Here is a 21,709-nt window from a genome sequence, read left to right as displayed (position 1 = left end):
AGATCCTCAATCATCAATCTTCTATTCTTTTTATGATCTGTGTGTTTTCTGAGCATAGGATCAGGAAAATCTATTTCCAGTTCCAGCTCTGGTGTGTGTTATGTTTTGTGTCATATTAATCTGCCCCTCCCTAGTATCTTCTTGTCTCGTGAAAATATGACTTATATATAGAAGCATTATTAACTGTTATAAATTCTTCACAAGGCACACCAGCCTTTTAGATCACTAAAATGTATAAACTGAGTATCTAATAATATGGAATTTTTCATTTTAGGTATGTTTATTATGGAGGACGACCGATTTGGCAGCACCTCTACTAGTACGTTTTTCCTTGATATTAATGAGGATGCAGAGCAAACATTTTATGATCGCACTGGACCTATAAAGGATAAAAATCCATTCCCCTTTTTTGCCTCTAGTAGACTTGTGAAAAATCGCATCTTAAACTCCCTTACTCTACCTAATAAAAAACATCGTAGTAGCAGTGATCCAAAAGGGGGCAAACTGACATCTGAAAATAAATCTGGCATTAGGCGAAACCGAACAGTTACAGAGCCATCCAGTATTGACTTTAATCATAGTGACGATTTCTCATCCATTTCCAAAGTTCATAAAACATTAAGATTAGAAACTTCTTTTGTTGGAACAAAGCAGATTGAAGATGCTGGTAGCACACCTAGTATTGGAGAAAATGATCTAAAATTTACAAAAAGTCTTGGTACAGAAAATCATAGGGAAAACACAAGCAGAGAAAGATTAGTTGTTGACAACTCTACAAGTTCACATATGAAGATACGTAGCCAAAGTTTCAATACAGATACTACAACAAGTGGTATAAGTTCAATGAGCTCAAGTCCTTCAAGAGAGACAGTAGGTGTGGATGCTACAACAATGGACACAGACTGTGGAAGTTTGAGTACGGTGGTAAGTACTAAAACTGTTAAAACGAGCCACTGTTCGACACCACAGTCCAACCATCTGCCTCTTTCAAAATCAAACTCTGTGTCCCTGGTGCCACCAGGTTCTTCTCATACACTTCCTCGTAGAGCACAGTCCCTTAAAGCCCCTTCTGTTGCTACAATCAAAAGTCTAGCAGATTATAATTTTAGCTATACAAGTTCTAGAGATGCCTTTGGTTATGCTACATTGAAAAGATTGCAACAGCAAAGAATGCATCCATCTTTATCTCACTCTGAAGCTTTGGCATCTCCAGCTAAAGATGTGCTTTTTACTGACACCATTACCATGAAGACTGGTAGCCTGGATTCAAGGTTAACACCAAGCAGGTAAGAAAACATTTTTAAGTTAACAATTATAGTTCAGGTTAAGATATTTAAACTATAGTTTGATGTTTTGGAAAGGTTTTATATCTACTTAGGCCCCTAAATGAATTATTAATTATTTATTGTGATAGGTTATAAGCTCCTGATTGTCTGATATGATTTGAAATTGATTCTTGCAGCTGCAAGGGGGGGAGAGAAACTCCTTGTAGGCCCTGAAAATAAACATACATGCTTTGCTAGGACACACAAGTCACAAGCTTTTTTTTTTTTTATTTATTTCTCGCTTCTGCAAGGATCGATTTTAAAAAGAAGCATGTCGGGGGAATCAGGAGCTTAAGACCTACAATAACAAACAACCTTTTCAGGTAGGTCAATTTTAAGGCCCAAAAAGTTGACCTCTTTTTTTTTAAAAAAATAGTTTCAGTAAGAATATTAGTGATATTTTCCATTTGTTTTAAGCAACTGTAGTTATTTAGTAGAAACAATGAAAATTGAAGAAATTGCCCCCTCTCTTTGTATTATATTCTTAAGAATAAATTTAAGATATTGATAATACTTAGCATTTACATCAAGTTAGTTGAAATGAAGTGTCCTAATTAGAATTTAATTACACACACACACACACACACACAAAATTTCATATTCTTTGTCTTTCTCCACAATGATATTTCAGGCTTTGCTTTTTTTCTGGGAACTTTTCCTGATTTCCCCCCTGTTGTTAGTTTTCTTTGCCTCTTTAAATTTTTTTAGAACATTTTTATCTGAACTCACTTTTGTTCCCTTTACCTCCTCCTTGTATTATACATATCTTTTTATATAATATATTCCTGCCAGTGGGCTGTTAAGTTCTTGAAGTCATAGACTTTTTTATTTTTACCTTTTTATCCTCAGACCTAGCACTGTGACTTACACATAATAAATGCTTAATAAATATTGCTTTAAATTTAACATGATGTCTTTGGCTCTGGCTGCTTTTTTGTTTGGGGAATCAAATGGTTTTTAATTATAAACCCTTTTCTATGTGGCTTTATATTTTTTACTGAAATGTGTCTGATTCTGATATTGAGATCACTAGTTTTGTGTTTTGTTTTTGGTAATTTTCCTCCTTTAATACCAAGTAGTTCACTTTCAATAAGGCCAGCTCCATAATTACATAAGCAGTATCACAAAAGTGAAAAGACTATATGGAGTTTAAGAAAATGTTTTGTTTTTTAACACAGTTAATTATGTGAATGTGAGAAGTTATTAGTCTCTGTTTATTCATCAACACAATAGAGCTAAGTAGATGAAAATATTTTGTAAGCTCTAAGGCATTGTTCAAATATTAATAAATAGAACTTAACTTACTGCTGGAAGCTAAGTGAAAAAGGTCTTTGAGTAGCCAAAATAGATGTCACAAAATTCATTCACTAAATAATTTTGCATAAATAACAGAGTTTCACTTTATCTCCTTATTTTATCTCATATTGGGATTCTGGGCATTTTCCATTCTTAAAATCAATTAATTAATAAATAAAATAAATCCTTAAAATAAAATTAGAAGTGGCTGGGAGATGGTGGTGCATCTCTCTAATTAGATAATAAGTGTGGTAGATCATTGCTAATAGACTAAAGTCTATTAGATATTTGTAATAAGCCCTGTACCAATTTGGGAAACCCAGGGCAGGGTGCCACCAGGCAGCCTAAGAATGGACAAACAAAAGCTCCCATACCAGTCAGTATTTGGATTACACCTATAATGACTGTTGTACTAAATTTAGCCTGAGTGAAATAGGGAGACTTAGTCTACCATACCCCCATAGTTGATTAATCAAAAAAAATTAAAATATTTAAAACATGATAACAATAATGCCATATTTTAAAATCTATGAGATATAGCCAAAATAGTCCTTAGAACTAGAGTTACATCAAATGACTGCATCAGTAAAAGGAGAGCAAAATCTAAGTGATTTAACTTAATGGTAAACAAATACAAGCAAAAGGACAATTAAAAAATGAATTAATACTTTCCAGGAAGAAATAATGCATAGATATAAAGAAAGAAGCAGCTAGATGGCATAGTAGTTCTGTATTCATAATAGGCAAGTATTCCTAGGCTTGGAATCAAGATTTGAATTCAAATGTATCCTCAGGCGGTTATTAGCAGGGTGACTTTAGGCAAGTCACTTAAGCACTGTTTGCCTTGGTTTGTCTCAACTATAAAATAAGGATCAATAATATACAATAAATAAAAAAAATTGTGAAATATATATCTTGATTTGGAAAGGGAAAGAACTCTGGACTTGTGATTTTGTTGGTTTAAGGAAATCCTATTATGCATTTCCTTAGACTTAGATCTAATTTAGGGTGTTGAAAAATTGGCTGAAGCATTCAAAAGTTAAGAAAATCAGCCATTCTATTACATGCAGCTATTTGAACCATGTCTTACTGATTTGAAAGCTTTTATTTTATCTGCTGTTTAATTCTGCTTCTCCTAAGAAATGGATAATGTTTATTTTAAACTTTTCAAAGATAACATAAAATAATTTTTTTTATTTCCTTTCCCTGATTTGTAAGTACAAAAATACTTTTAAATTTTTTTAGTATTAACAGTATAGCAATATATTTTTTTAAATCATTAATAAAATTAATTTTTAATTAAAATTAAATTAATGAAACCAATGAAAATTTTATATATAATTGTAAAAAAAGTATTATAAAGTGGGAAAAATTAATCAAGCAAAATTTAATTTATAGCAGGTGTGCAACTTTGTTTTAACGTTGGGAAATCAATGTTATAATATATAAATAAACTAAAAATTTTACAATATGTTTAAAGTAGGGAAAGACTTTTCCAACATTAATTTGTATCAAAAAACAGTAAAAGGAATAAGAATGGAAGGATTTTATCTCAATCCATTACAAGTCATTTATCTTAAAGTTAAAGCCCATATGATATATAGTAGAAACATTCTTATAAATGTTCCTTATATTCACCATTTCTCTTTACCATCATATCAGGAGTACTGTTAAGCAGAATAAAACAATAAAAAAGACAGCAGGTGAATTATATTGAAAATAGGTCAGGTTATTATTTACAGGTTTCTTGATGGCATATCTAGAAAATTCAAATATCAAAAACAAAAGGACATTCATAAAGGGACACAGATAAGAGAACAGTGTTAGTACTGTCATATTAAATGCTGCCTTAAATTAGCTGATTATTAGTTGGTTGAAAATTAATTATAAGTTGAAAGCAGTAGATGAATGCAGAAAGGTTTCTGGATACAAGATTAACCCACAAAAATTAGGCTTGTTCTTACATACTAGAAATAAAGATCAAGAAAACATAATATAAATGAAACTATATTGACAACAAAAATCATCAGATACTCAGCCAATTAACCTATGTGTGTACATATGCATATATATACCCACGTTAGTATATACATATAGATGACATTTATGAGTTGTAAAACTATAATGATTAAAATGAAGGAAGATGTAAATAATTGTAAGGACATAATGTTTAAATGAGTTGGATGAAAGGATCCTGCTTCCTAAATTAATTTAGTTATTTAAATGACATACATATGGTATAGGAAAAAAATGTTTTTTGATGAAAGTAGATTTGTATTTCTAGAATTAAAAATGTTACAAAGTGATATGCATCAAAACTATGTCATATTGGGCTACCAAAAAAAATATGTTAACAGAATAAAGATAACAGATATCCAACTAAGTATGTATATAATTTTGATGTTGATAAACCTATTACCAGGGAAGAGGTTTTTCTTCTTGTTGTTTTTTAAGCAAATCTGTAGTATAGTAAAAAATGGATTTCGATTCATAATCCCTTAGCTCAGTGAACTTCATCTAAATGAAACTATATCAAAAATGAGAGAAAATGGAATAATATGTTAGCTTAGTTTTGTAGGGGAAATGAAGAACTTTATTCTGTTAAATAGAAGAAATCATTATAAACAATGTAAATGTGCTTATTTTAAAAGAAAAAAACATTCTACATAATATAATCAAAGGAAAATAATAGATTGAAATAAGACTATAAGTATGGCAGATTAATCTTGACATCTAAAGTATATGAAGAACTGTTAAAATTTTACAAAGGCATCTTTTAGTTCCTAATAGGTAAATGGGCAAGGGGTATGAATGTACCATTCACTAAAGGTGACAAATTACAAATTATACCAACTATATGACACAGTGCATAATGTTCTAGGCCTTGAGTCAGGAATACCCAAGATCAGATCCATTCTCAGATGCTAGCCATGTGACCTGAATAAATTATACTTAACTTCTCTCTGCTTCTGTTTCATTATCTACAAAATGAGAATGAGATGCTTGTAAAGCACTTTGCAAACCTTTACAGTATCATATATAAATGGTAAATTACTTTTTGAAAAAAATGTTCAGCCTCCTAATATTTGAGATACAAACAATTATTACCTGTCATATATTGGCACAGGTAATTGAAAGCAACAGGAAAGTATTGATGGTATTGAAGTAGAATTGAAATCAATAAAAAGTGTTCAAAATTCTCACTTTAAAGATTTTTGTTGAAGTGTTAACTTGTAGTTGCAAAAAAACTAGAACAGCTTTCTTACTAAGCCTTAGGAATATAGTTAAATTATAGTGAACTGTTGTATTGGAATTTAGATTTTCAAGTATAAGAATATAACAGTCTGAACAGAAATATTTTTAAGAGCAGAGTGAAAAAGCAAAATTTTTAAAAAGCAGCATAAGTGAGAATCAACAAAAAATTTTCTGAGTGCTTAGATGTAATAATGGAAAGTAATAGCATTTTAAACATTGAAATTAATGTGCTTAAATGTAAATGCTTACTGATAAAGTTTAATTGGCTTTATGCTTAACAAGTATGTTAAATGTAAAAAATAACCCTTACAGTCTAATCAGAGAAAGAAATTTATATATTTCAATATGGTAATGTACTAGTATGAAAAACTTTAAAAAGGAGATTATCACCTTTATTTAGGGTAGCAGAGTAGGTCTTCATGAGAAAAAAATGGCACATGAACTTATTTTTGAAGTGAACATCTTATAAGCATATAGAAACCAGCATGAATAAAGGTAAATCTCCCAGTGTACAAAAGGGGAAAGTTGTACATGGTATCAAAATCTCAAGTTTGAGGGGTTTCAGATGTCATTTAGTCTAGTTTATATCGAAAAAAGAGTCTCCTCTGTTCAGTAGCAAACATTTGGTCCAAACTTTGCTTGAAGGTAAATGAGTAGAAATTCAATATTCAGCCCCTTCATTCTGCTTCTGAATATTTGTAATTGTTAGAAAGTTTTCCTTACAGTAAATTAAAATTTGCCTCTGTACTTCCCTTTGTCTCTGAATTTTGTGCTTTTGGCTCAAGTACCAAAACAAATAAAACCCTAATCTTTCTTCCATACTATATAGTTTTTCAGGGTTTTTTTAAAAAGATTCTTGAAAATAATAAAATTCTTTTTCCTATCCCAATTCTCCCTGTTTCCTTCTCTAAGCCAGACATTCCCTATTTGTTTAACAGCTTCCTGGAGTGGCCATTTTGCCATCTTGGTTATGTATTTATGTATTTTGTCACTTATTAGTGTTTTTCCTAAAAATGAATGAAATTCAATAATGACCAGGGTAGAATATAGTAAAACTTTCACTCCTTAATCCTAGACACTATGCCTCTCAGCACATATTTTTTCCTTCTTCCCTCCCTCCCTTCCTTTTCCCTTCCCTTTCTGCCATATCACATAGTTGGCTTGCTTATAATTAAGCTTAGAAGACCACTTATAATCTCCCACATTTTTTCCCAGCTAATTGCTGTCTAGTCACACACTCCTCATATTTATTGCACTTGTGAAATCTAATCTTTTAAATCCAAATATAAGATTATTAACTTCCATCTCACTAGATTCAGCTCAATATTTTCATTTATCAAAATATTTGCATGTTGAATCTGACATGAATTGTATAAGTAGTCCCTCTCTGCCATTTTGCATCACCTGCAAATTTGATAAGCGTGGCAATTATATCTTTGATAATCATTGATTAAAAAATATCATACAATATAATGAGGCATTACAGACCACAGGAAGGAAAGCTTCGAGCCTCAACTTTTGTTGAACCTTATTGAGAAGAGGTAACATGATTTGTGCCACTTAAAAACCACAGAACTAGGACTTAAAACTACATATTTTCTGGCATTAAAAAGGTCTTTTCTCTTTCCCCACTCTAACCTCTAGGCCAAGGATATTCAAACTTTTTCCACGCGTTACCCTTTTTAGCCCAAGAAATTTTTATTTGACCTTGAATATATACTTTTTGGGTCTAAGCCATTTAGTTCTTACTCCCTAATTATATTTTCCTATTTTTTCTACAAAAATAGCATACAATATTTTATCAAATGCTTTATAAAAATGAAAGTATATCTACTGCATTTCCCTATTCTGACAGTTTAACAAGCCTCTCCCAAAAAAAAAAAAAAAATTACGTCTGGCAAGACTTATTTTTGGTGAAGCCTTGCCAACCCTTAGTTATCTTCCCATTAAAAAAAAAAAAAAAAAAAAAAAAAAAAGATCACTAACTTGTTAAATCTTGGGGGAAGGAGGAGGAAAGAAATCCTTAGCTTCACACTGAAGGTCCTACACTTTTTGGTTCCTCTTATCTACTTATCCAGTTTTATTTTATATAAATTCCTTGTCTATTCTACATTCCAGCAAATTAATCTTCTAGTTCTTCTTGAACTTAATGCCTACATAAATTTTTGTAAGCCATAGTCCCAATCCTTTAATGTAATTTGTCCTCCTCTTTGCCTTGCAGTTTTCTTATCTTCCTTGAAGGCTTATCTCAAATGACAGCCCCTCTATGAAGCTGTTGTGGATTCACCCAACTAAGAGTATATATATTCTCCCAGAGTACCTTGTTTGAATTTTTCTCTGTCTTAGTTGCTTTTTTACTAAGGCATGGAAGGATTTAGTCTGCATTGTTAGATAAAATCATAGATGCCTACAATGATGTCTCATTCCAGTGCTTCATTGTGGCATGAATACTGTATTTTGGAGACTCTCCTAGTAGATCATAAGCTCTGATCCCACCAAATTTGAGCATTGTCCTAGTTTATTAGTTTAAATAAGTGATAGAATGTAGGCTACCAGGTGATACAATATTCTGGTTAATCCAACTTATTTTAAGATAAATGGAGGGAAGTATCCAATTGGTTGAAATCAATGATCTTTTGAAGTAGCAGAGTAAAAAGTAAACTAGAGCAAAGCTTCTTAAACTGTAGGTCATAACCCCATGGAGGGTTACATAACTGACTGTGGGTATCAAAAAATTTGGCAACAGTAAAAGGTATCAAATAGTCTGCCAAGATTTGATTTTTTAATGTAAAAATAAATAATTATATCCATCTCATTAATATGCAAATTTGCTTTAATCTTTAATAAGTGGTAAAAAAAAATTATGTGTATACCAAAGAATTGTTTTAAAATAAATTAATTTTATGCTTTATTATTAGTAAATATTTGATTTGTATATCTGTTTTATATACTTGTATACCTGGGGTCACATAAAAATTTCTCAAGCTAAAGGATTATGTACGGAAGAAACCTTAGTTTAGAGGTTAGAGTAGGGTAAGAGAAAGCATCTTTTTATTCCTTGATTCAGAAAACTTTAGATTTAAGTCCTAGTTCTGCTGTTTTATAAATGGTAGATTTTGCACAAATCATGTTACATCTCAGCCTCTGTTTTCCATTTGTGAGGAGTAATACTATTTCTCAGAGTTGTTGTGAATATCTAAAACTGTGCATGAACAATGTAAAGTGCTATATAAATATGAGCTATAATGATGTTGCAAAATAAACTTAGTGTTAGGGTTTTGAGCCCCTTGGAAAGGCAGAAAAAATATAACCAATTGCTTTGATTTTGCTTTCTTTCCATTTTGGTATTTGTATCCAAGAAGATTTATTGCATATGTGGTAAAGAATATTGTTTGGATGTAGGTTGAATTAAGTAGAAGATCACTGATATTGGATGATCTTTCCATATTTTGAGGTTCTGGACAACTTTACTCAGACTTGTCTTTGCAGACATCATTTGCCCCCATTAGACTGTAAGCTCTTTGAGAGTAAGGACTGTTTTTAAAATTTGCTCATTTATTCTTAGCACCTGTTACAGTACCTTTCATATAGTTGATTATTAATATGTTAGTTGATTATTAATATGTTTTTATTGAATTGGACTTTTAATTGTATTGTTTATTAATGAACTAGCTCTTATAAATCATGAAAATTTTTAGTTGACTACTTCTGTGCTAGAAATTTTGTGAGAAAATAATTAAAAGATTTTAAGACAGCTAGGTAATTCAGTGAATAGAACACTAGGCCTAGTGTAAAGAAGACCTGAGAAATCCAGACTTAAAACACTTAGTAGCTGAATGATCCTGGGCAAATTATTCAACCTTTGTCTGTTTCAATTACTTTATTGAAAAAATGAGAATAATACTACTTCTTAAGCTTGTTGTGAGGATAGGATAATGTTTGTAAAACTTTGAAAATCTTAAAGTGGTATAACAATGATAGTTATTAGAAAGTAATTGTTCTTATTCATAAATATTGTATTTTGTGTACAGTATTGGTAGAGGTGTCCTTAGATCTGTGAACCCCAAAACAGTCTCTTAAATTACTTTGTTTTATGTGCTAGTGATGTGTGGCCCCAGACTACAATTCTGACTTTTGAGAGGTTTCAAGAATTAAAGGTAAAAGTAGTATTTGGCAGTTGGGAATTATCTAGTTCTCTGCACTTGTAAAAACTTTATTGTCATGAAGTATGATTACCTATCTTTTGATATCACTTAAGGCTATTTTAGGTAGCTTATTGGGATATTTAATAAATACTAATAATTCTATAAATAAGCATACCATAAAGTAGCTAATCTGTAAAAATAAAACACTAGAAATATCTAGTGTTGTTTACCTCAAGTAGTTTGATTGATAGATTTTTACATTTCCTCTTACATCTTCTTTTAAACTTGGACAAAAGTGCAAATTCCTTTGTGTATTTAAGATGATAGACTAATTCAGTGGCTTTTTATTCTTCATGGTATTTTAGGTTCATGAAAGCTTTAAGTTATGCTTCATTAGATAAAGAAGATCTGTTAAGTCCTATTAATCAAAATACACTGCAACGCTCCTCCTCAGTTAGGTCCATGGTATCCAATGCTACTTATGGTAGCTCAGATGATTACATTGGACTTGCTCTTCCTGTGGACATCAACGAAATATTCCAGGTACATTCATAAATATATTTTTTTCCTTTAAGAAATAGCACTGCGATCAATATTGATTTTTTTGTAATTGTCATTTTAAGCTATATGATGAAAGGAATTTTCAGGTAGAAGTTGTCCTACTATATATATACACATACTATAATAATATACTTTAGAAGTTGTCTTACTATATATGTATGTGTGTGTGTGTGTGTGTGTGTGTACACACACACACACACACACACACACACACACTAGAATTAGCATTTTTTGATCTGCACCTTAACAGCCTTTAAGCACTTAGTCAAATACCTTTGTCTCTTTGGAACTCAAGTTCTGGAAAGTGAGGAAATTGAATTTGATGTTCTCTGAAATACTTTGCAATTTTAACACTATAATCTTACCCATTAGATCTATTCTTGCTTGGAATAGGATACTTTGGGAATTGAAGAGCTATTCAAATAGAAGCTTGATGGCCAGTTTTCATGTATGAAGTTGAGGAAAATTTTATTCTATAATAGTTAAAACTAGATGACAGTGGAGGACCCTTTTAACTTTGAAAAGCTATAACTATGAATGATATTCTTTTAAATGTTTACATTGTAGATTTGTGTGCTAATAAGCAACTTTTTAAAGTATCATTTGTTTTGAGAAGTTATTTTCTTTCTTAAGACAGTTCCCATGATTTTATTTTAAAATTTTAGGTAAAGGATATTCCTTATTTTCAGAAGAAAACTGTACCTCCTTGTGATGATCGTGTTGTGAGAGTATTACCTGATTCAGGAGGTAATAAGTATTATTCTATTCATAACTTTTGATAGATATCATGTTATAATTTATAGTCACATGTTTTAAATGTAAAATTTTTTTGAAGGGATAAGCTTTTAATAATTTTAGGAATTTTTCTTTTTATGTCACCTCAATTGCAAATTTATAATGCTTATTCCCAGAATTTTGTAAACAAATATTCTGCATATTTGCAAACAAATATGTTGAAGCAAACAAGTCAGTTTCCTTCTTTAAAGAGTAATACTTGAAATACTTGGAAATATTGATACTTGGAAAGAAGCTTTTTCTTGTACCAAAATACTTTTTAGTTCTCATGTCATTTTTTCCTTGTGTTTTATTTTTGCCTCTGAGTAGGTCTTCCATCTGGTACTGGAGATCTTATAAAAAGTCCATTTCAGATGCTCCGACAGCAGATTAGTCTCACCGAAATAATGAATACAAGCCATTCAGATGCTTCTCAATTTTTAGAAAATACAGAAGACACAGGACTACAGGAGCACACAGATGATAATTGTCTTTATTGTGTCTGTATCCAGATTCTGGGTTACCAGCACAATAACCAAGTGGATTCAACCTATACTCATACAGGTTAGTATTTCAGTTCAGGTTAGGGAACTCTCTGAAGTAAAATCTTTTTCTCTAAGACATGAAATAGGTACAAGTTTTTGAACGACTTTTTCTCTCATAATTCAATAAATCACATTACTTTTAAATGGTGGTATCCCATAGATTTTTAAACTCCCTCTTAATATTACTGTAAACTTACAAATTTGTGTTGATCTTGTCATTCACAACAGAGCTAAGGAAGAAAGGGAATCATTTTATAAAAGATAGCCTAATAAAAATTTGGCAAGATCTTTAGTATACATATGGAAAATGAGAGATCTGTTTTCAAATCTTAATACTCTGTATAGTGATTGAATAGTCTCAGAAGCCATATAGAGGTATTCCCAGAAAGTAAGGTAGAACTTAAAACTAAAGTGTTCATGGCTACATGTAGTGAAAAGTTAGACATACAGTCATAGAGCATTTTAATGTACATCCATGTACATGATGAAACAGCTTACTTTTCAAAATTTGGATTTAGTTAAATTTTTAGAGATAATTGATATATAAATTATATGTCACCTAATGTTCTAATATTCATGATTTGAATATTTGTTTCCTTTTTCCTTCATTCAATTATAAGCTGCTTAAGATCAAGAACTATGCCTTTTATTCATCTTTGTATTGCTAGCTAACACATTGTCTTGTATGAGTTTTGTTTTGTTTTGTTTTAACTTATGATTTCACTTTGTAGGAAACTCTCATTTTAAAATTTCCTTTTCTACAGGAGGTGGGGGGATGTGTCAAAACAACTTTCTGAAGTATTTCGTTTTAGAGAGGGGATCATAATGAAATCCAGGTTTTCCTAGATCTTATGCTAATTATCCTACTCCATAAGGCCTCTCATTTCCTAAGTGCCTTGTTGATAGTAGGAAATGGATAAATGACATTCATGGCTTTTAATTGATTTTATTGGGAGGGAGGAGCAGAGAAAGTTTGCCTCCAATCAAATAATAGCTCAGGAAAATGCTTATGTAGTACAATAATGCATATCTAAAAAACTGATACTCCCTCAGTTCATTTAGCTCACATTTATACTAATTGTCTTTTTTTCTTTTAAATTGAGTATTTTATTTTTCCAAATACATCCAAAGATAGTTTTCAACATTTACTTTTGCAAAACTTTTATAACAATTGTCTTAAAGTATATTTATCATGAAATGGAGTTTGTAAATTATTAAACATCTTAATATCTGAGAAGTAAGTTTCGATAAGTATGTTATATCATCTGCATTTGCTCTTCAGATCTTCAGCAGAGTGTTTGTTAAAAATGGAAAGAACTAAAAGCAAACCCCAAACCCTTAGAAATAATCTTATTGAAAAGATAAATTTCTTGTGTAAATTAGCTATGAGGGATTATCATTTGATTTAGTGACTAAATCCTAAAGTTTCTTCAATTAAATTAGTAATTTGTTTTCTTCAGACTTTTCAGACATCCCGTATTCTGATTGGTGTGGGCAGAGCATCCACAATCACCTTGATGTCGTTTCTTCAAAGTTTTCTGGGATTTCAGGATGCAGTGATGCTGTATCCCAGGGTTCAGCCAGTAGCACCAAGAGTACAGAACTGGTACTAGGTAAGTTTGCAGAGCTGTGAGAAGAAAAAAAGCATTAAAGCAACTTTATATTTTAATAAATAATTATATACAGCATTTGCATGAGAAGTACTGTGCAAAATTTTTAATCTGTCTTCATTCTTAATGCCAGGTTTTCTGAGTTACTTAAGTTACTTTATGGTTATTCCTTTGAGGTAACTCTTCTCTACATCTGATCACTTGACATGTCCAATTGATTTTACATCTGTAAGATGTTTTGTATTCAATCTTCTCTTGATATATCACACTGGTTCAAGCCTTTAAGATCTCTTTGTAATATTTATAATAAACTAACTGCTCTTACTATCTTTAGTCTTTCTCCACTTTATCCATTCTTCATATAATAGCCAAAATAATCTTTGTAAAGTAGAAAGTTAACTATATTACTAACTAGTTTAAAAAAAACTTTATTGCTTCTTGGTTCTGATGCTTTCATGAGCCTATCCTTTAAAACTCTTTCTTTCTTGTATATCAGCATTTCTCTTTGAGATCCAGAATTATCAATTAAAAAAAAACTTTATACTTCCACCACCTGGTGGTGCTTTTCACATGATAGCCATTTAAATGTTTGAATTGTTGATGAGTATACTAAACTTTTGCAGGCATTATATTTTCACTTTTTTGGGGGGATAGAGGGGATTTGCATAATTATAAAAATTTTTGTGCCAGATGAATGTTAATTGATTTTGTAGAATTTACTAGCATTAAGAAACACTCTGATTCTGAATACAACTGTGATTCATAATAGCTTACTTTTCCCAAAGTGGAAAATACATTAAACTTTACCCTTAAAAAAATAATTTTTATTTCAGGAGTCAAGTCAATTCCAGATGATACACCGATGTGCCGTATACTTCTTCGAAAAGAAGTACTAAGATTAGTTATCAACTTGAGTAGTTCAGTAGGAACTAAAGGTCATGAAACAGGACTTTTGACGTGAGTAAATTAAAATGCAAACTAAATTCATCTGTAGTATTTGTTCTGCTTTAACATTTTTCCTGGCTTCAAGAAGAAATGGAGTAATAAAAAATTTTAATTGCTTTACAAAATTTTTGATAGTTTAAATTTAACTCCCCTTCCACTTGTTTGCACAACTTTTAGAAAACTTTTATCCAAGGCAAAATCACTTCATGGCGCGTGAAAAGTAGGAAATACAAAGAAGTTTTATCAGTATCTTTAATTTTTTCTTTTAGGATGTTGAAGTCCATTTAAAAAGATAACTAAAGTGGCTTAAGAACAATGTTAAGTTTGAATGTAATTTTTTTCCTCATTAAAAAAATCTGAGAGGTCTCTTTTCCTGTTAAAATTAATTAATTTTAAAAATTAATCCCACAGTTAGTATTTAATCAATGGCTGGTATACATATTTGAAAAATTCTTTATAATTAGGAACTACTTATTTTAAAAGTTGTCATGATACATTGATGTTTTTCTCATCTAACAAATCTTTTCTTTCATTTTAGAATTAAAGAGAAGTTTCCTCAAGCATTTGATGACATATGTCTCTACTCTGAGGTCTCTTATTTGTTATCACACTGTACTTTTCGACTGCCATCTCGCAGATTTATACAGGAGTTATTTCAAGATGTACAGTTTTTACAAGTAAGGAGAAATAGACGTTATACTTTATTAGTGCTAACAATGAATAAAAGTTCTTAAATGTTCAATTAAATAAACTGGGCATTTATTAATTACCCACGCTTGTAAAATATTGTGCTAAACACTGGGCAAAGATTAGAACAAAATAGTTCTTATTCTCAGGGAACTTATATTTGGGGGAAGGGATACAATTTGTTAATAGATAAGTTAATACAAAGTAATTTGGGGAAGTACTGAAAATAGGGATTTTTTTTTCACTTTCTTTCTAGATGCAAACTTGGAAGCTGGTAGTCCACTATTTGATCTCAAGGAATAGAAACAAAGCTTGTAAGGTTTATTGATAATAATACAAATCATCAGTAATATGCACAAAAAGTACATCTGTTAATCAGTGTTACCATCCTCACAATTTTTCAGCTAGTGGTTTTGGTCCCTAAGAGGCAAAACATCACACATGATAAATAGTTTTAACTTTTCTGTCCAAAGAATGACAGGTGAGGTACCACTGTTTTACACTTAGGAGGACAAAAAGGAATTAGAGCCTTTTAATATGCACTGTTTTAAGGTAAAAAGACCTAGGGACCTTTTGAATGTATACATTGATGCCTAGGATATACATATCCTAGTTTTTTTTCATATCAGGTGCTTAAAAATGTATAGTCAGCTGTCATTGCATCATTTTCCTTCTACATGTGGGACCCTTCAGGCTTCCCCCAGTATACAAATTCCTTGTCTGGCAATATTACACCAGAAATTATTAATGGTTTATTATTTTGTTTCTAGATGCATGAAGAAGCAGAAGCTGTCTTATCAACTCCACCAAAGCAACCTATAATTGATACATCAGCTGAATCCTGACCTCATCTTAATATGGTGTATCTCTTTGGACTTCCTGAAATCCTCAGAAAAACCTCACTGACTGGACATCAAAGACAGGAGCATCTCCTGTAGCTTGTTCCAGTAGTTCCTGGTACATGAACAGTATGAACTGCAGATTCTTTTTCCCCAGCAGAAACTTTCCTCCCCATATATATCTTTTGGGGATGTCATTCATTACCAGTTTTATGAATTAAATTTACCAACCAAATGTATGCGAGAGCCAAGCACTGAACACCTATACAGATTTTTTTTTTAATTTTTAAAAACATAATGAGAGTTGAACAATAATAAGATAGTATGAAGAAGCACCCTTTTACAGGGGTAATTCTGAATTCTTAAATAGAAAGATGCCTTGTTTGTTAACTAATTCATATATACCAGGAATCCACAATTCTCAAGGCTACATCTTCCACACTGGGATGTGCTGTAACAGCTGGTGTTTGGGAGTTAACTTTGGACCTTCTACATTTTTCTTAATGTTTGTAACACTACTTGAGAGGTTTGTAACCTCAGACTGAAAGAAGAGCCTCAGCGACCTGGGACTTTTAACTTATTTTAATATTACTATAATTGCAAATGGTTATTTTGATTTTCAGTCTCTCAGATTTCGTTGCAATGTATTATTATAGGTTATATGAACCAGTTAAGGTTTTTCACTACAATTCCCAATTAAATCAAAAGTTAATTTTAATTAAGTTGAAATAAAGTCATTTGGTCTTTACATATTTCTGTTCATTTTCATATTCTTAACATTTCATTTTTCTCAGTGGGAAATTGAACAAGTATTATTTATTGACATTTGACTTCAGTGTAAAAATGTAAGAAAATGATTTCTGAATCTTGTGACAAGACTGAGTTTGTAGAATATTTCCACATTCCATGGGAAAAGCAGAGCCATATTTCCTTAAATGTTGCTTTAATTAATGAGACTTACAATAAAAATTGTAGTGAAAAGCCTTAAATACCAAATTTTGAAGCAGCAGTACTTTAATTTTTATACCAGTATTCTTTCTGAAATTTTTTTGCACAATTAAATGCATTGATAGATGAGTTAAGAATAAAGTGATTGACTTTATTACATTATTAGTGATGTTGCTAAATTGATGAGGGCAGGGTTTTTTTTTTCCTTTTAAAAAAAAAAAATACTTTTTAATGTATCTAAAGATACCTAGAAATCTTTACAGGAATTAACTACATATATGCAAATTTGTATATAACATAGCACGAAAATCTTCATTAGAATGCTTGTGATTGAAAGGAATTATCATTTTTGATATATGTATGTGTGTGTGTGTACATATATACACACACACACATACACATACACATATACATATGTTATATAAAAAATATCCAGCTGGACTGAATTAGGACACTTTTTTTTGAAGACCATTCAGTTTTATCATTTTTTAAAATTACTGTCAGCTTTGACAGTTGTGACATTAATTCACGGCCGCCCCATATATTGAAGATCCTGATTTTAAGCGATATGTTCTTTGAGATGTATGTAAATAGCCCTTTGAACTAGAAAGTAAATCCCACTTAAAATATCCCAGTTGGACAACTATTTTATTTTATTTACTGGCACTGAAAGTTTTGTTGGGATGAAGCACTTCATCTCACTACATAACACTTCTTGGACTGCACTTCAATGAATTGTTTTTATGTGCACTGTATAGCAACTTACATCAGAACAGAAAAGCTGCAGGATTACAACTGCTTCTTCTAGAATTTGGCTTGAGTTTCTCTCATAAAATCCAATTGAAGGAAAAGCAGAAATAATTTGGTTCAACTTTTCATTTATCACTATCCCGAAGAGTTTCTGTAATATATTTGACAGTACTTAAAAACTTGCCTGTTGACTTGGTCTTTGGGCTTGAAAGATTAAATTTAATTCTCCAAAGAACCAATTTTCAGAAATGTTAGACCAAATAGTGGTTAAAAACTCCAAAGGAAATAATGTAATGATCCTCCCCAAAATGGGATTCATATGCTTTAGACAGTAGTTTCAAACTACCTCAGTTAGAATAGACTATAAAATTTGTGGTTTAAGCCCTCATGAATTAAACCATTAATTCATGTTTGTTTTTTCTTCCCAGAAGTTAAAGCATAATTTAGTGACCTAAACAGTTTTTGACCAGTATTCGATAAGAAATTTAAACTTTTTATCTATAGCATTTAGTTTGGAGAAAACCATATAGTTCTCTGGTTATCGTTGAAGTTCTAAGGAAATAATCTGTCTGTACTTAGAAAAATCATTGTGCTCTTTGGTTAACACTTGGATTCATTGGTGGGCTTTTAATTTGAGAACTTTGAGAACTGATATCAAAGGTAGCCTTTTATGATGGAAAATGAGTATGCCAAGTGCTTAATGTAGATGTTTAAAAAAAAATAAAATCATAGTTGAAAAGTTTAGGAGTGGTGTCAGTGGTAATAAATAATATTTGAGAAAATCATCTATTAGTAGATATTAACAGAATATAGATTACAAGAATAATGTCAGTACTGTAGTTTTTCAAGATATGGAATTTTTAGAATAAATTTTAGTCCAGATAAAATTGTATTGCTCACTAATAGAAAGAATTGTTGAAAAAATTGGGAGGAATTTTGGCAGTTGTGTTGGTTATAAACTGTGAATTTCTAATATTGTAAAGTGAATTGTCATTTCCAATTGCAAAATTTGTTTCAAGAGCAATTAATCAACTTGTAACTAGATCCTATTTAGATAGTTATAAATAAGGAAATCAGATACAGAGCTTTCATAATAATCTGAAAGTTCTTAACATTGACATTTGTGTTATCTATTTATGTTTAGGTGGATATAAGAGGCAGAGATAAACCCTATCTCATCTCCACCCCCAAAGTTCTTATAAATATTGTTTGTGCAGTAAAATTCTCTGAGATAAAAAGAATATATGCATTAAAAAAATAGGTTTGTAGGCCACTTATGCACTGTTAAATAAAATATCCTCAGAAAGAAAGATGTGTATACCAGATAGACGGATCAATTCTTGACAAGCAAAAGCTTTATTAATTTACATCTTTCATCAGAGCTTGACTAATTTTTCAGGGCATGGTAATTATAGCAAATTGTTCAACTATGATGGGGAAACGTATGTAGAATTACCTACTGCTTACTTAATGCAAAATTTTGTTCAGGAACATTCAGAAGATACATTTTGCATACCTTAAAGCACATATCATTAAGCAATAAATACAAATTTAACACTTTTTTTTTTTTAATCTAACAGATCTGCAGTTGTTGCATGCTAATTTATATAAGAAAAGCTTTGTAAATTAGCCTGCTTTAAGAATAGCCTTAGGAAACTTCCTTGGAAAAGGTTTTTCCCTGAGAGATAATGTGAAGTATTGAATGCTTCCAATTCTGTTTTTGATGCACAATCCGTTATTACATGAACATGGAAAAAGTGAATTTCTTAAATCAATTGTATGAGAGAAATTTTAATGAGAATTAGCCTTTTGGAATGAGAGAATATTTGTTATTGAAAGATCTTCCATGATGTAAGTTAGATCTCCAGTCATATGAATTTCACTCCCATCTTTCCATATATACAAAAAATACATTATTAATTAAACACTTTGATTTCACTACAGTGAGGTTTCCTTATTAGTATATACCAGAGAAATCAAATAGTTAGGCTTATGAAAACAAATAATTGGAACATTTAAACATTGCCACAAATAATTTCCTTTGTTTTTAAATTCCTGGTTTCCAGGGAGTTCTATTCATTCACAATAGGTCTGTTTGCGAAACATGGACTTTTTTCCTTTGGACTATTTTTATAAAGTAGATAGGTTGATAGCTATGCCACAGCATGCATAAATTGCACATTTTGCTTGACTTCCTTTGTAAAATACCTATTTAATTTGAGAAATGTAATTTATGCCAAAAAGTTTAACTTGCAATTTTGCCACTGAATAGGTTGATTTAGCACAAAATGCAAAGTCTGGGGAAGTTGGGGAAAGGAAAACATTTCATCTATGTAGTTGAAAAAATGTTGCAATACTGGTCTGTCAGTAACCCTAAAGCTGTATTGTAAGAGATTGGTGTAAATTAATTGTTTTAACAGTGGGAAGGGATTGTGAAAATCTCAGACTTATTCTCCCTCCCCATGCGGTTTTTCTTTTCTTTTTTCTTGTTTTTTAATTTAGTAATACGCTGCTACATATTTGGAGGTTCTAGTGTTTGTAGGTCACTGAACAGACATTGAAATCTGATTTATATTGTATACCTGTAACATAGAAAGAAAAAGTATTTATATATTTTCTGTAAGAATATTTCATTGAGCTGTGTATAATTTAAACAAAGAGGTTTGTTCCCAAATGGTTTTGCCCACCTTGATTTTTTTTTGGTGGTTTTTGTATAGTGTGTACAGTTTATGTCTCTGGGCATTAAAAGCCTCCTGAAACGTAATCTTATCAAAGGGATATGTTGTTAATAAAATGTACTTAAAATTTTTAAAGTGGTACTGTTTTCTTTTAATTTAAGAAATGGAAATGACTGTAGGTATAATTTAAAAGAATTGAATTGGATCATAATGTTTCTTAAACAATTACTACCAGACAAAAGTATTTTTTACCAAGCCACAAATTGAGACCTACTTTAGTAATAGATATCAGTAACATGTAGTTGTGACATTTAGCATTTTTCTCCTGAAAGCTTTTTTTTTTTTTGGTAATAATTTTGAAAAAACCTCAGTCTTTCCCAGATATCTGTGATCACTGGGCATGGGAGCTGCAAGAACTTCACCTTTTGGATGAAGCAACACTCCCTTTTAAAAAGAAGTAATATTCCTAGTATGTTTTTCCTCTTGAAAATTTGATCATTCCCTTTGGTTCTTGGATGGGTTTTTTGGTGAAAACATTACAAGAAAAACTGCCTGAATTCAACTCATTTTGATCAATAAAATATTACAATATTATTTTTTTAAGGTTAATTGTAACAACTTTATAACATAAGTTATGTTCCAATTTTATAGTGTAAATCCAAACAGAAAAAATTTTAATAGAATTAACTTTGTGATTATGTATAAATAGCTTGATTTAACAATTTGGGGAAAGGGAGGCTGGTGATTTAACATTGTAGTAATGTTCCAGTACTGGCTTGTTGCCTCAATATATATGAGAAAAGTTCACCATGAAGCAAACTTCTGTGGATCAAATCATTTTTATATTGAATTCCAACACAGAGTTGGAAGTGTGTTGCAATTAAGATTCCACTTTGTGTGAAAAATCATGATAATGTAGCTAGCCTTTTGAAAATCACGTTTAAAAAGAAGAAAGGGTAGTTTATACAAAGAAATAGTGTAGTTTACTAGGAGACATGAAATCCTCTAGCCACTGTGTCCAGCCTGGCCTGTGGAAGAATAATGGGAAATCCTAGATTAAAGGGAGGTCTCCTGCTGCTCTGAGTCAACAGAACTTTCCAGCTGGCATTAAAATGGGCAGAGTCTGGAAGTTTATTTTTGCACAGATACAAAGCCAGGACAGAAACTTGCAGAGCTCAGACTAAAGGGTTGACAGACATCTATAATCAGGCCACTTGGGGAACGCTGAAAGTTTGCAGGTCATTAGCCTGTCCCTGAGATCTGGAATAACAATACACAATATATCAAGAAAGCAATAGGATCATCTTCCCTCCAGAAATGTGGCTAAGCTTAGCCCTAATATCAAGTCTGA

The 21,709-nt window shown here is 31.1% G+C and overlaps 1 protein-coding gene across 1 annotated transcript in view; it reads left to right on the top strand.

Annotated features, from left to right (window-relative positions):
* The window catches only part of RICTOR (RPTOR independent companion of MTOR complex 2), a 118,553-nt gene extending 98,060 nt beyond the window's left edge, over positions 1-20,493 (top strand). The window contains exons 31-39 of the mRNA XM_051990217.1: positions 275-1,286; positions 1,577-1,648; positions 10,387-10,564; positions 11,248-11,329; positions 11,687-11,920; positions 13,362-13,514; positions 14,345-14,468; positions 14,995-15,133; positions 15,914-20,493. Coding sequence (XP_051846177.1) covers positions 275-1,286; positions 1,577-1,648; positions 10,387-10,564; positions 11,248-11,329; positions 11,687-11,920; positions 13,362-13,514; positions 14,345-14,468; positions 14,995-15,133; positions 15,914-15,988 — 2,069 coding nt within the window. The 3' untranslated portion in view covers positions 15,989-20,493. The remainder of the gene's footprint in view (positions 1-274; positions 1,287-1,576; positions 1,649-10,386; positions 10,565-11,247; positions 11,330-11,686; positions 11,921-13,361; positions 13,515-14,344; positions 14,469-14,994; positions 15,134-15,913) is intronic.
* Positions 20,494-21,709: the final 1,216 nt, after the last annotated feature.

Source organism: Antechinus flavipes, chromosome 1 (genome assembly GCF_016432865.1).
Source record: "Antechinus flavipes isolate AdamAnt ecotype Samford, QLD, Australia chromosome 1, AdamAnt_v2, whole genome shotgun sequence".
Classification (NCBI taxonomy): Eukaryota; Metazoa; Chordata; class Mammalia; order Dasyuromorphia; family Dasyuridae; genus Antechinus; species Antechinus flavipes.
This window is presented reverse-complemented; position numbering and strand designations above follow the sequence as displayed.